General features: G+C 46.1%; 1 protein-coding gene across 1 annotated transcript; it reads right to left on the bottom strand.

Annotated features, from left to right (window-relative positions):
- Positions 1-2,467: 2,467 nt before the first annotated feature.
- Positions 2,468-6,601, bottom strand: ankrd9 (ankyrin repeat domain 9). Its single transcript, XM_069916457.1, has one exon. It carries the CDS (start codon positions 6,427-6,429, stop codon positions 5,527-5,529), a length of 903 nt encoding a protein of 300 aa, XP_069772558.1. The 5' UTR covers positions 6,430-6,601; the 3' UTR covers positions 2,468-5,526.
- Positions 6,602-15,375: the final 8,774 nt, after the last annotated feature.

Raw genomic sequence — 15,375 nt, 5'->3', positions numbered from 1 at the left:
CTGGTGTCCTCCAGATTTGTTTGGCATGGCCTACACAAGCAGATCACAGAGTAGGCAAAAACCTGCACAGACTGCCAGTCTGCCAAGGCCCAGCAGCACACCAAGTACTACGTCCAGCAGTTCAACGTTCTAACCTGTCTGGACATAGTCAGGCCTTTGCCTAACCCTAACCCTAACCCGAGGGTTGCACTACCTGCTCACAATGGTGGACAAGTTCACTCATTGGCCAGAGGCTATTCCCATTCCAGACTTCTCCACAGAAACATCCTTTATGCCTGAGGCCCCCATTTTGGTGTCCCAGTGGATATAATGGCTGACTGAAGAGCGCAGTTCAACTCTGCTCAGTGGACTGAGCTCTCTAAGCTCCTGGGCACCCAGATGCATTGCACCACGGCTTACCACCCCCAGGCCAACGGGCTGGTCGAGCACTTCCCTTGCTACCTCAAATGATGGCACAACTCGAGAAGCCCAACTGGATAGACAAATTGCCCTGGGTTCTCCTGGGGATACGCACAGTGCCTTAAGACGACTTCAGAGCCTCCTCTGCTGAACTAGTCTATGGCAAGGCTCTTGCAGTCCCTAGCCAGTTCCTTCCTCCCAATCAGGATACCGACACCACAGTCGTCCTTGAGAGGTTGTAATACAAACTGGGCTCCCTTGCATGGTCAGCTGCCCTGCAATTACTCCCCAGACTTGTCCTCCTGTGAGTATGTATTCGTGCAAAGGGGAGCACACAGGATTCTGCTTCAGCGCCCCTATGAAGGACCCTAGAAGGTGCTGCAAAGAAACATGTCCACTTTTATGCTCGACATTGGGGGCAAGGAGGAGTTATTCACACTGGACCATTTGAAACCAGCCCACCTGGACTTGTCCCACCCAGTACAGGACCCCCCCCCCCCCACTGGTACGAAGAGGTCGGCCACTAAAATAGCAGACCTCGCCCTCGAAGCATTGCAAGACCATCGGGGCCGGTTCTGGGGGGGGGGGGGGTGTTTGTGGTGTTGCACGTGCTTGTAGCAGCGAACCAGCCCTGCTTGTCACACGCAGTCTCAGGGCAGCCACAGCAAAGATGGTGTTGTGGGACCATCTTTTTCAGTCCAGACTGGAAGGGCAAGTGCAGGAATGCGGGGGGCAGGACCGGATGCAGGCTTCAAGGCTGCAGCGTGGAATTCAAAGTAAAGCAGCCGTATTACTTGAGCTCTCAGCCTGTTGTCTGTCTTTTCACTGTGCTCGAGCACAACCCGCTGCAAGACCATAGCTTTTTAAAAAAATCTCAGAATGGTAAGCTCCTGTAATGAGCTGCTGGGGAGATGATAGAAGTAGACACAGTGAGAATGTTTAAGAGGTCGTAGAAAAAAAAACTGGTTAGTCGTGAATTTTCTACTCACTGCTGCAGGTACAGTGTGGAACTCTAGTCAACAGTTCTGTCCCCAGACGGTTGAGTTGAAGTTCATGAAAAAGAATACAAGTCCCCCAGATCACCTGATCTCTATTGCCCAATCACCTTCCTGCTGATCTGACCTTTGCAAATCCAACTGCCTGAATTACCTGACTCCAATTGCCAGGTGCAGCCTTCAGATAAATACCCGCTGAAGTCTGCTGCAAGGTATTTACACAGACAAGTCAAGAGGCAGGAGATGGACTACTTCGATTGGGACTATGGTCATACAGACAGGATGGGCTGAAGAAACTGTTCCTGTGCTATTCTTCTGTATATTATATGTTCGATATGCCCTGCCCTGCCCTGGAATTGTGTACATTTCAGGGAGGTCACCTCCTATTCTTCTAAACCATAGAGAAAAATTCTCAAGTGCCAAATATGACTGACACACCATAATGGAAACTTGTCTGGTCACAGGGAGTAACTCAAGTCTGGAATGCTTTGTCAAAGGTAACTACGGATCTAATTCAACTGCAGCGATAGCAACTGGAGAAGTATCTGAAAGACTTTGCAAGGCCCTGGATGTGGGATATCAGGATTCCTCTTACATAGAGCATGTCATTTTGACTGCCTGTATATCCACCCTCTGACCAATTGATTATCTTCTGGATTTCTAACCATAACCATCCTTCCCCAAATTACCAAGCCACCAAATCCATGGTCAGAAAGTGTTGACTACAGCACTTGTGTTGAAAGAAGGGAACAGTTAGTGTAATGCTGTTATAACACGAGCAACCCAGGTTCAAATCTAGCACTACCTGTAAGGATTTTGTACGTTCACCCGTATCTGCATGGGTTTCCTCAGGGTGCTCTGGTTTCCTCCCACTATTCAAAAATGTACTGGGGTTGTAGGTTAATTGGGTGGCACGGGCTAGTGGGCCAGAAGGGCCTGTTACTGTGCTGTATGTCTTAAATTTGTTTAAAAATTGTAAATTAAGCCCACTTACTAATATGGGCAATGTGGTGCGTGGTTTTCCACCCATCTAAAATCTAAAATTCCCTTGCTTAATACGCATTTCTTTAAAGTTTTAAAACAAAGTTCATTTTTATTTGTAAAGTTATTGAACGATAAATGCAAATCCTTTGACAGCGTTTACGTGCAACTTGTGTTTCCAAAAATAGCATTGATTTTTCAGGAATCTGAAACGCACTGAATGTTAATGGATGTACAATTCCAGCACTTGGCTGTGTTACATCAATCCAAGGAATTACAAATACACCAGAAGCAAAAGTGCTATTTTGGGGAACAGCACTCTTGTGAGCAGAACAAGGATCATGGGTGTGTCGTACTTCAAACTAGCTAAAGAAATCCAAACATGGCAAAAAAATAGATTCTTTATATACCCTGCTCACATCCTACTTTCCCACTTTTGTATCATCACCTCTTTTGATTACAAATCACTCAGTCACTTTAGTCAAGTCATTAATACTGATTGTACATAGTTGAGGCCTGAGCACTGATCCGTGGCACCCAACTAGCTACAGTTTCCCAACTGAAAATAACTCCCTAGCTCTGTTAATTAGTCAATCTTCCCCATGCTAACCTCTTGCCCAAAATGCTGAGTTCTTTCCCTTTGCAGTAGTCTTTTAGATTACATAGCAATTCCCTACACCCCTCTCCCCAATCAACATGATCTACTGGGATTGTAGTCTGAGGAGGGTGTGCAAAATCATTGAGGATTCCTTCCACCCCTTCACACAGCATCTTTCAGCTGCTCCTATCAGGAAATAGACGCAGGAGTATCAGAGCCAGCGTTATCAGGCTGAGGAACAGCTTCTTCCCATGGGCAGAGAGAACACTGAATGACCAGAGGAACTGCTTGCACTAACCATCCAAGACTTTCGTATTTCCGAAACAATATTTATTTCTATTTATGAATACTTGTCCTGCATATGTATTGTTTGTCTGTATGTGTGTTATGTCTGGTTGTGTGTCTATTGTCTTGTACCATGGACCGGAGAATGCTGTAGTCATTGAGTACAAGTATGTGTACAATCAGCTGACAATAAACTTGACCTGACTAACTGAATTCAAGAGTTTCCCAATGATGCAGATCAGGCCAATTAGCTTTGTTTCCTGCATTGAATCGCCCTCCTTCATGAAGTTACTTTAAAATTTTCCAATCCCTTGGGATTTTTCCAAAGTTTGATCACAATCTTTTCTGGTAAGAGACCAGAAGGCAGGTGAGGCAGACATTAATTATGATTTTCTGACGTCAGTAATTATTTTGAAGTTCAAGCTCTTGTTTGCTCTCAGATTTCATACTAGGACTGGTGTGTATTTTATTCTTTTACTCAGAAGATGGTTCATAATCCTCATGAAATACAATTATTTTGAATTTTGACATTTTAAATTTCAATTCAGCCAAAAGCATGACTATACCATTAAAATTTATTGTGCTATAATAAACTCAAATTATCCCAGTCAAAATTGTAACTAAGATAGAGTTCTAGAATGGTTAAATAAAATTGGTCATCAGGAATGATAAACAATGCGTGAGAAAACTAACTAGTCGAGTTACTAGATTGCTGGTGTTTTAAATTGTGCTTTCACCTTGTGCACGCTCACAGTCCATTTAGATGGACAATCCAATGGGCTCTTGGATTGTTACAAAGAAAGAAACATTTGCCCAACCCTCACATTGAGCACTCTCTGGAAAACCTACACATTGAAAATTTCTTATCCACAAAAGGAACAGAATAATTAAAAAGCTTTCAGTTATCTGTTAGCTTATATCCTCAAGACATCTTTTTTGGTTGTTGATCTCCAGTCAAACATCCCAGAAGACTCCTTTCCACCGGAGTACTTTTTTAAATAAAACACAGCAGTGGTACTTGTATACTGTAGAGATAATAATCACATCTGGGAGGCACAGAAATTGGACAATTCTTTTCACAGAGATGGACTTGCTACAATAAAAAACAGACCACTCTCTCTGCCGTGGAATTCACTTCTCCAAAATTCCCAGAATACATTTTGCCAAACCTTTCCAGTTTATAAAATTTGGTTTCACATGATTTCCATGAATGTAACCCTTTCATCAATTGAACAGCTGCACAAAGGGTAGCAGACCAAACCAGTGATGGACTTTCATTTTCATTTACTACGCCTGAGAGAGAATGTTCTTACAACTTCTCTTGCTATGTTCCTGAAACGAACTTTCAGTGCGGAGAATGTGTTTGAGCTAGGGATGCAGGAGACCATAGGAGGTTGTCCATGGTGTAACAGCAGCTTCTGAACTTGAAAGGATGCAAAACAAATTGTATATTAAGTGACCATTATTGTGGGAGGGCTCAGTTTTATTAATGTCCTTCTGGACAGCAGCTTGTTAATGGAAGCTGGTTTTGATTGATTACTTCCGAGGGTAATGTGCTTCTCTATCGCTGAGGTCTGTGTTCAAGAAAAGATTTGCATATTTATTGGCTCTTGCGCACTCTGAGGGCAAGTTCCATCACATTTAAAATCAGAATTGAAATCTGGCATCCTTAGCTATGCATATTCCGCAATGACTTAATAACCAATCTATCAAGCCAAACAACTTTGGCAACCAGGGGTCACATGGGCTTGAAGCCAACCTTCATTGTGGAGAAGGTGTTTGACACCAGCCTCCTGATTCTGATACTCCAACCTGTGCTCAGCCAAGGTTAAAAAACCAGACAGATGGAGGAGGAAAAACTAAAGAACGCACTCAAAGCTTTCTCCTCCAACTTGAATCCTGGGAATCTGTCTCATAACGACTCCGCCCAGAAGAGGCATTTGAGACAGGATTGAAGGGATGGAGAGCACAGGGCCTTGTAAGCAGAAGGAAGGTGGTATCTCACCTCAGGAGGAAAAAAAAGCAACAAAAATATTCACTATCTGTGAAACTGAGACAAATCAAACACTTACTTATTTACTACAGGCTTCATTACCTGAATGCATCAATACAATTCACAGCAGAAGACATTACATTTTTTTCCCCCCAAGTTTAACTGAAAACAAAACCACCTTCACTAATCACTTTTGCCAACTTTCTCATTTCTCCAGACACTTTCCGAAGGTTTTGTTTTTGCAAACCAGTCCTTTTCCGACAGACAAGCCAGCGTCACTGGCAGCCGGGTGGGCCAGTATCCTCCACGGTCAGTTTCAAGTCCAAAAGTTGGAGGAGATGGGCTATGGGCAGTTCGTCCAGCCCCTCTGGGAATTTCTCCGGAGCTATGGCCGCGATTAAGCTCTGCACGGCTTTGATGAAGAGCGGCGGCGGGGAGCAGCCCGAGAGCCACTGAAAGGTGTCTGGGGCCAGCAGACTCTGCCAGAGGCTGACATCGCTCCTGAGCGCCGCCTTCATCTTAAATGTCAGCTGCGGCATGAAAAGCAAGAGGCTGTGCAGGCAGGCGTTCACCCTGTGCGGGTCCAGCCGGCGGTCACCCAGCTGAAGGAGCAACGCGTCCAGCGGGGTGTTGCCCTCGCAGTCCGTGATGTACGGAGAGGAGCCGTGTGACAGCAGCAAGGTCAGGCACTCGGGTCTCACCAGCTCGCAGGCCACATGCAGCGGCGTTTTGCCCCTCTCCACATGCACGCAGCCCCTGCGGTTGAGGTAGTCCGAGCGGTCGATGTCCGGGCAGCGCCGCAGGCACTTCAGGAGGTGGCCCAAGGTGGCGACGCGGTTGTAGCGCACCGCCATGGCGAGGTGAGGCGCCGAGGACCGGCAGCAGCAGAAGTTGTCGCTGGGCACGGCCAGGGCCGCCTGCGGGTGCTGCCTCAGCAGGTAGTGGCCGTAGCGCTGGTGGTCGTGCACCAGGGCGTAGAGCAGCGCCTCGGACGGCGAGTAGGTGCTCATCCGCCCACTCTCCTCCCAGTGGAACACCTCCATGGTCCTCATCTCCTCCAGGATCCAGACGGGCAGGAGGTCCCGCACCGCCTGGTAGAAAGCGAAGGACGATTTCTTGCACCGCTTCTGGCAGCGGGATTCGTGGCCGTGGGGCGGCGAGTCCAGGTTCCAGGGCATGGTGCCCCCCCCACCCTGCACCGAGCCGCTCGGATCAGCCCTCTTCCCCGACCCGAGGCACCGGCCAGCTTGAGGCACAAGCCGCTTCTTGTCGCCCAGCTCCCCTGCAACGGCTTGGCCTCCACATCTGTTGCTCCCGCAGTCTGCACGCCCGGCCGCCCGAGCATTGTCAGCCCCTTTATGCGAAGCGTCGGCCGCTCTGGGCTCTGGCATTGGCCCTTGCTCACACACCGCCCCGACACTGACCAATGGCGGAGCTGCTGAAGGAACAACCCTCTCCAGTCTGGACGTGGATTCCAGGCAGGGACAAGCACTCCAAACTCGTCCCGCCAACGGGGTCCCTTTCCAAACCTTGTTTTCACATTGCCCTCCCTTCTTTCAAATCTCAATGGGAAATTATGAGTCAACTCGGTCTGATCGAGACGTTACTTCCAAGCCTGCTGATTGAAGGATTATTGCTTTGCATGTTAAAGAGAGGGGACCTTTTTTTTGGGGAGGGGGGGGGGGGGAAGAATGTCAACCTCCAAGTAAAACCGTGGTTGAAGATGCTAGAGAAACTCAGCAGGTCAAAGGCACTTCACACCTTGATGAAGGGGCCCAAGCCTGAAACATCTACATATTTTTACCTTTTCTATATAAAAAGACACTGATTGACCTGCTGAGGTCCTCCAGCATTGTGTTTTTTTTTACTTCTGTGTCCTGCTTCAATGACTAAGTGCTTCAAGAGGCACATCGAGCTCCTTCTGCTCCATCACTGAACCCCCTGCAGTTCATATACAGTTCCAACTGCTCAATCGACAAGGCTATTCCCACCGCCCTCCATCGAGGCCTTACTCACCTGGAAAATAAGAACTTGTGTGTTTGAATTCTGCTTATTGACTTCAATTCAGCTTTCAACACAATCAGTACCTGATAAGGAAGTTGAGCCTGCTGGGTCTAAACACCTCCCTTTGTAATTGGATTCATGACTTCCTGTTTGGGAGACCTCAAGCAGTCTGGATTGATAACAGCACTTCCAAGGCCATCACACGGAGGACGGGGGGGGGGGGGGGGGGGGGGGGGGTGGGGGGCAGGGCTTTGTGCTGAGTCCATTGCTGTTCACTCTGCTGACTGACGACTGTACAACTAAACACAACATGAACCACATCCTCTAGTTTGCTGACGACATGACTGTGGTAGGTCTCATTAGTAAGAATGAGGAGTCAGCGTACAGAGATGAGGTGCAGCCGCTAATGAGCAAGTGCAGACCCAACCACCTGTATCTGATTGTTAATAAAACAAAAGAGATGGTTGTTGACTTCAGGAGGGCCCGTGGGGGATGATGCTCCATTGACGGCTCCACTGTAGAGGTTGTCAAGAGGATCAAGTTCCTTGGTGTGCACTTGGTGGAGAATCTCATCTCATCCTTGAACATCAACCAAGAAAGCCCAGCAGCACCTCTACTTTCTGCAAAGGCTGAGGAAAATTCATCTCCCATCCTCCATCCTCACTACATTCTACAGAGGATGTTTTGAGAGCATCCTGCGTATCTGCATTACTGCCTGGTTTGGAAGCTGCACCGCAAGACCCTGCAGAGGATAGTGAAGTCAGCAGAAAAGATCATTGGGGGCTCTCTTCCTACCATGAAGGGCATCTACAACATTCGATGCAGGCAAATGACAATAAACATTGTGAAGTCCTGCAGTTGAGCTCAGAACAGAAGTGAAGAGTCCTTACTAATAAAAAGTGAGTATAATACGTTACAAATTTACAGTATAGAGAAAGCAATAATGAGAACAAAACAAAGGTACTATGAACTGGGAGAGAGAACTCACAAGGTCCTATCTTGGCAAATGAAAACAGAGCAGGCCTCTAGAACAAATAATGCAATTGAAACAGAAGCCAATAGAATCTTTTACAAGCCACAGGAAATTAATGAGGCCTTCAAAATCTATCCTGACAAAGCACACTCAGGCCTAAGACAACATTTGCATAGCACCGAGTGCATGCCGAGGCACGCTTGGACTGACCAAAACAGTTTGCTTTGTGGGAAATATATTAGTAGACACAAAATAGGTTATATCTTAAAAAAAATGGTATGTGATAGGAAAGGTTTATGGTGATTTTTGAGATCAGCAGCCCAAAATTCATAAAATACACCCAAAAGTGTTGAGGAAATAAAAATCTTTGTTGTCCAAGTATAACCTGCTCATCTGCTAATTTGGATTTCTCCAGGGACATCACTCCAGACTTCACTGCCTTGGCTCAAATACGGAGTAACTAATCAATTCCAAAAGCTAGGTGAGAGTGACTGCCCTTGACACCAAGGCAGCTTGAACAAGAGCTCAAGAAGTGTGTGATAGTATGGGATACGATCACCAATGTATATATTTACATATAATAATAGTGATTGGCTGAGAGCCGTAGCCACGCCTACTGGCAGGCCATAAAGGGCTGCTCCTAAGCAGACTCAGGTCAGTCTGGACTGGTTGACCTTGATGTACTACGCTCCAGTCTTTTGTTAATAAAAGCCTTGGTTTGAGTCAACGAGTCTTTGAGTCATTCGACGCACTACAAAGTGTCAAAGGGACTTTGCTCCAGTGGATGGAGTCGTCCTGTAGCTCAGATAAAGGAAGATGTCTGTGGTTGTCAGAGGTCAAACATTGGTGGTAAACAAGAAATCTGCAGATGCTGGAGTCTAGATCAGTATACAAAAGTACTAGAGAAATTCAGCAGATCATACAACATCCAGTCGAGGTCAAATATCGTGGCCCTAGGATATCTCTGCTGAAGTACCTGTGGAACTCCTGTCATGACGTTTCTTTCATCATAAGGAGGAAGTGGAGATGTTTGCTGACGGTTGCCCACTGTTTGAATCTATTTGCATTTTTGCAGCAACGAAGCAACAAATAAAATTCACGTCATAAAAAAATTCCAGGAAATAACCATAGAAACGGACGACCACTTACACAAAACTTATTTTGTTCTAAAATTTAAAGAAAAAATTAGATGTGGAGGTGAAGCCACTCATTAGCAGGGAGAACTTGCAAACATCACAGAACACTGGTCAGGATTGTGTCACTGGAGTTGGAAGGCAGCACCTCATCTCCAATAACATGTCTAAAATGTTAAACGTGATTTATTCTGCTCAGTTGAGGTCTAATTGATTTTCTGGTCAATATTGAGGGTGGGGAAGGCATTGAACAGCAGGGTCAGGTGGTTCACCTCACTGTCAGGTGGCATTGCCCAACAATTTGTGGCACAAGTGTTATTGGCTTCTTGCTAGCTGCTCCCCACACCCTGCTGCTTGCAGGATGGTGAATGGAATTGAAGATTCACCTCTGACGTGAAGGAAGACTGATCTTGCAGGGGCTGGAGATGCTGAACCTTACAAAGAAGTGGAGAGGAAAGAAAGAGGGGTGGAAAGTGATGGTCAGAGAGGGAGAGACAGAGAGTGAGAGAGAGAGAGAGAACACAGGGTGTCAGAAAGAGATGGAAAGAGTTTGAGAGCGGAATGGAGACAATGTCAAAAAAAATCTGAAAACAGCCAACTTTGAGAAATTACTAAACAATTTGCAAAAGTATTAATCAATTGCCCCTTTCAGTGCCTAGTAAGCACCTGGGGACCATGGACCTCCCCACTTTGAGTTAAATTGTGGCTGATACATTGTCCAGTCAAAGGATGCCTTGCAGCCAGTTGTCAGAATTTTTTGACAGTAAACTCAAACCTAAAGATGTTCTCTCCCTGGAAAGAGTTCCAAGTTTAAGGGAATGTCTTAAATTTTCCACCAGCTCATACACCTTTCTTAATTAGACTAGAATAGTCACCACTTCTTAACTATGGGTAGTAAATCTTAAAACCTCCTTCTGAAAAATTATCAGTTATCCAAGTCATTCATATGTGAATCTGTAGTGGTCATTTACTGCATCCGGTGTTCCTGATGGAGCCTCCTCTACATTGAGGAGACTGATCACCGACTGGGTGATCATTTTGTGGAGTACCTTCTCTTTTGTCCGCTCCAACATCAAGGATCTCCCTCATCCTTATGTCTCTGATCCTCCACCCCTTCCATCAGAGAGCTATCCGTCTCGCCCTTCTTTCTATTCAACCAGTATCCATCCGTTACACTGCATTCCTGTCTCTTCTCCCCCCCCCCCCCATCTTTTTGTTTTGGCATCTGCCTGATTTTTGGCAATCCTGAGGATAGGCTCAGGCCTGAAACATCAACTCCCTTTTGCTTTCTGTGGATGCTGTGAGACCTGCTGAGTTTCTTCAGTACTGCAATCTACTTAGCAGCTTTGCATTTCGTGGAATGCAGTAAACCAACGTTGGGGCCGTAATTATCCAATTCACCACCAAAGTAACCAAAGTATGCAATATAAACCAATTTCAAAGTTATAACTAAGAAATTGTATGCAAAAATTACTTTTGCTCTAACCTGTTCTGAAATCTAGTGTAATGTAAACCAGAGTCCACAATGAAAATACATATTTTTACTTTAAATTTATCTTGCAGGCAGCCATCTAAATTTTAAATCTTGTGACTATTTATTGGTGGGGGGGGGGGGGGTGCACCGCTTCAAGGCTAGCTCCAACGGCAGAGAAAAATGTGCACTTACCTTTTTATAGAGATGGCCTAAAAGACCTGCTGCACCATTGCTTTTTATGAAGAGTGGCGACTCATTGCATCCTTTGGAGTTGATGAAGGCAGGGTGACCAGTGCCGTAGCACCACCTGCCAATATGATGGCACACATATGTGGTGAGCAATGGCCATCTTCATTACCCATAATCTCCCACACAGCGCAAAGTGGTTCCAGCCGCATGGGGGAATTATGGGAAACAAAGACGGGCATTGATCCTTCTGCATGCCAAGGGACTTCTACCTCCAGCACTGTTGCTGCTACACCTACTGCTACTTATGGTTACTCCTGGGTCACGGGCTGATGGGTGTCATTGCCACGTCATCAGCCCGCACCTAGCCAGCTGCTTGCAGCGGCATTACATTTATGGAGTGAGGCAGAGTGCTCTGCTCCACCTCTGCGACTAGCCTGAGGAAGGATTATATTCGGCATCTTGGAGCCGCATGCCGAGAATTCATGGAGGTAGGTTCAGTGACGTGAGGGCAGATTACCGATTACATTTTTTCCTCTATATATAGAGCTGTTTTATTAAATGCTTTGGTTGAGTTGCAAAAAAGGCAGCAGCGAACATACTCAGTTTACACCCTGGTGGTGGTGTGAGTCCTTGTCAGTAGGACGTAGAGCTTTAAATGTAAAGTGATAAAGTACAGGTGTAAAGAGAGACACTACAAGCTGCAGTCAAGACTTCACATCAGACTAATTAGTGGCGCCACATTTATGGAAAGGAAGAAACATTTGTTAAAACACTAAATTTATCATATATTTTTGTTTTAAATTTAAAAAACATTTAGACATGCAGCACAGTAACAGCCCTTCTGGCCTGCAAGCCCATGCTGCCCCATGTACCCTTTCAGTCCATGTTTGATATTCCCCTCTCTTAATCCCTTGGTGTAGGAGCAGGAAAGATCCAAAGACAGGGGTGAAAAAAGCAAACATTTTATCCTGGTAGAGCTAACCAAAGGTGACAGCAAATCTGGGAGAGAATGGCCCCAAAATTATTCGGCATCAGCTCCAGACGTAAATCTCTACCCAAGTTGAACTCAAATTCCAAGATTACCGCTGATCATTTTCATACTGCTGTTGAATTGATCCTTACTCATGGTAGGAGCACAGAATGCACTTTGAGTGACAGCTTCCATGTCTATCACAAAGAGCAACTTTTAATCAGAGGGGGAGGTTGAGGCCAGGCCTAATCAATTGACAAAAGCCAATACGAGCAATAAACCTACTTAGGCAATAATTCATTTGATGCAGAAATCCTTGACAATATTAAGAAGAGTGATCACTGCACAAAGTCCATTCCACACACTAGTGTTTTGGTGAAGTGCCATATTATTAACGAGGATCAATTCAGATTATCTGGCAGCTCAAAAATGAACCTTCACCAGGCACTGTTGGCTATTAGCAGCAGAATCTGCAAGCTAATGGCATTGTACTAACCCTCACTTTGCCATCATCACCCACCTAAAGGACAAAACCTGGTTCTATATGAAGACAAACATAACAGCAATGTTAGGCATTATGAACAATGAAGTGTTCAACTGAAGTGAAACAAAAGTCTGCAGATACAGTGATTGAAGTAAAAACTCAATACTGCAGAAACTCAGCAAGGTCACACAGCTTACTTTATATAGCAAAGTTAAAGAAACATAACCGACATTTCAGGCTTGAGCCCGTACATCAAGGTATGAGCAAAATTTAGGCTGGCACTTGATAAAATTGTGGGGAGGAGGGGGCAGGGAGAGGAGGACAGGCAAGAGGTAATATGTGGATAAGGGAGGGAGGGCACAGGGGAAGGGGGTGGGTGGGGATAGCTCTGTGAATGGAGAGGGAAGGGGTGGCGAGCTAGAGGAAAGGAGACAGAGGGATGGGAAGAGGGGGAGAATGGGGAATGATCTAGCAGAAACTGGAGTCATCGATGTTAATGCCATCCAGTTAGAGTGTCCAGACAGAATATTAGGAGTTCCTCCTTCAATTTAGGGGTGGCCTTAGCTTGGTAACGCAAGAGGTCATACACGTTAGTGGGGAATGGGATGTAATTGTTGGCCACTGGGGGATTCCTGTCATTGATGTGGACTGAGCAAAGGTGCTTAGCAAAGCAATCTCCCATCTGTGTCCAATTTCTCCAATGTAGAGAAGGCCACAACGGGAACACGAGATGCAGTAATAACTCCCGCAGATTCACTAGTGAATGAGGAAGTGTGGGTGCAGGTGTAGCACTTTTTGCATTTACAGGAATAGGTACCAAGAGGATGATTAGTGGGAAGGGATAAATGGATGAGGGAGTCACAGGGGGAAGCAGTGGAAGGCAGTAAGTGGAGGAGAGGGGAAGGTATATCTGGTGATGGGATCAAATTGAAGGTGATGGAAATTGCAGAGGTTAATGTGTTGGATGCAGTGGCTGGTGGGGTGGTAGGTGAAGACAAGGGGAATCCTGTCCTTGTTGTATCTAGGGGCAAAGGGGGCCAGTACAGATGTGTGGGAAATGAAAGAGATAAGGATAAAGGCTGAGATGATGAAAGTAGAGGGAAGCCACATTTTATTTTGGAAAGTCACGTAGGAGCTGTACAAAACTTTGGTTTGGCCACATTTATAGTTGAGTGTACAGTTTTTGATGCCAGCTATGGCAAGGATGTGGTTGCAATAGAGTGCAGAAGAAATTTGGTAAAATATTGCCTAGAAAATTATTTTAACAAGATATTGGATGGGCAGGGTTTATTCTCATTGGAACATGGGAGACTGAGTGATATTGCATGCAGTTCTGGTCATCTCACTGTTGGAAGGAAGTGGAGGCTTTTGAGAGGGTAGTAGAAGTTCAGTAGGATGGTTCCTGGATTGGAGTGCTTTTAGTGGGAAGGGATGAGTGGACAAGGGAGTCATGCAGGTCTCCATGGAAGGCAGAGACAAGAAGATGTGTCTTGTGGTGGGATCATATTGTAGGTGACAGAAATTGCAGAGTCTGCTAGATGCAGAGAGTGGAGGGGTGGTAGATGAGGACAAGGGGAATCCTGTTCTTGTTGCTTCTAGGGGCAGATGTGAGGGAAATGGAAAAGATACAAGTTAGGGCTGAGTTGATGGCAGTAGAGGGGATGCCACATTTTTTGAAGAAACAGGAGATCTTGGGATGACCTGGTTTGGGAGCAGATGCGACAGAGTTGGAGGAATGAAGAGAAAGGAATAGAATCTTTACCGGGGGAGGGGGGGGGTGTGAAGAAGTGCAGTCGAGGCAATTGTGGGAGTTGGTAGGTTTGTAGAAAATGACTGTCGAAAGTTTGCTCCCCACCTCCCCCAACCCCTGAGATGGAGACAGTTGCTCCTTTCACACTCCTAACCCTCCTAGGAAGCAGGAACCTTTCCCTCCTGGTTAATCAGCAACCTGGCATTTTAAGGAGGGGGGGGGAAAAGAGGGTCCCATCTCCAGCAGCGACGATGTGAGAACAGGTTGTGCTTTCACATCGCCAGAAGGCGATTAGTGAGTGAACTCAGCCGAGCTCTGACACTTGCCCCACCAAGTGTCAGATCCCGGTTGAATTTAACTCGCCTTGCCAGGTTGGGATGTTTAACACCGCACGACTACTGGGAATGGACCCACTAAATTAGCCGGTTAGCCCACACAGAATCGGCGGCGTGAAAAGAGAGATCAAGAAAGGGGAGAGTGTCGCTGGAGATGGACCAAGTGAATTTGCAGTCAGGGTGAAAGTTAGCAGCAAAGTGAGTAAAGTTGACAAGCTCATCATGGCAGCACCAATGCAGTCGTCAATGTAAGTGTTAAACTGTACCAGATTTTATACATATGCTAAGTAGCAACAGTATGATGGCAGCTGACCTCAACCAATCGATCAAAACTCAACAATTTTGCAGGTAAAATTCTGCCAGCCTTTTCTTGACATTCTCACCTTGCAAATATTCACATGCAACATCGGGTGGGGGGGGGGGGAAATTCAAACTATGGACATGACGGCATCCCACATGCAACTCCAGGGACTCCACAGTCTCCTATCCCTTTGACTCCCTTCCCTATCCAGAGAGCTACCATCACCCCCTCACTTCTCAGCTTTTTTCACTTCTACCCTCTCACACATATCCTATTCGTCCGCGCTCTTCCCCCACCCCTTCACCCCACCTTTTCATTCAGACCCCTGGCCGTTTTTTTGCTTTTACCTTGATAAAGGGCTCAGGCCTGAAACACTGGTTACTCTTTACTTCCCTGGATGCTGCTCGACCCCCTGAGTTCCACCAGAGTGTGTTTAATTTCAGATTCCAACATTTGCAGTTTCCTGAGTGTGACCCTCTTGTGTGGAAAAACCTTCCTTTCAGACACCTTT

Source organism: Narcine bancroftii, chromosome 2, assembly GCF_036971445.1.
Source record: "Narcine bancroftii isolate sNarBan1 chromosome 2, sNarBan1.hap1, whole genome shotgun sequence".
Classification (NCBI taxonomy): Eukaryota; Metazoa; Chordata; class Chondrichthyes; order Torpediniformes; family Narcinidae; genus Narcine; species Narcine bancroftii.
This window is presented reverse-complemented; position numbering and strand designations above follow the sequence as displayed.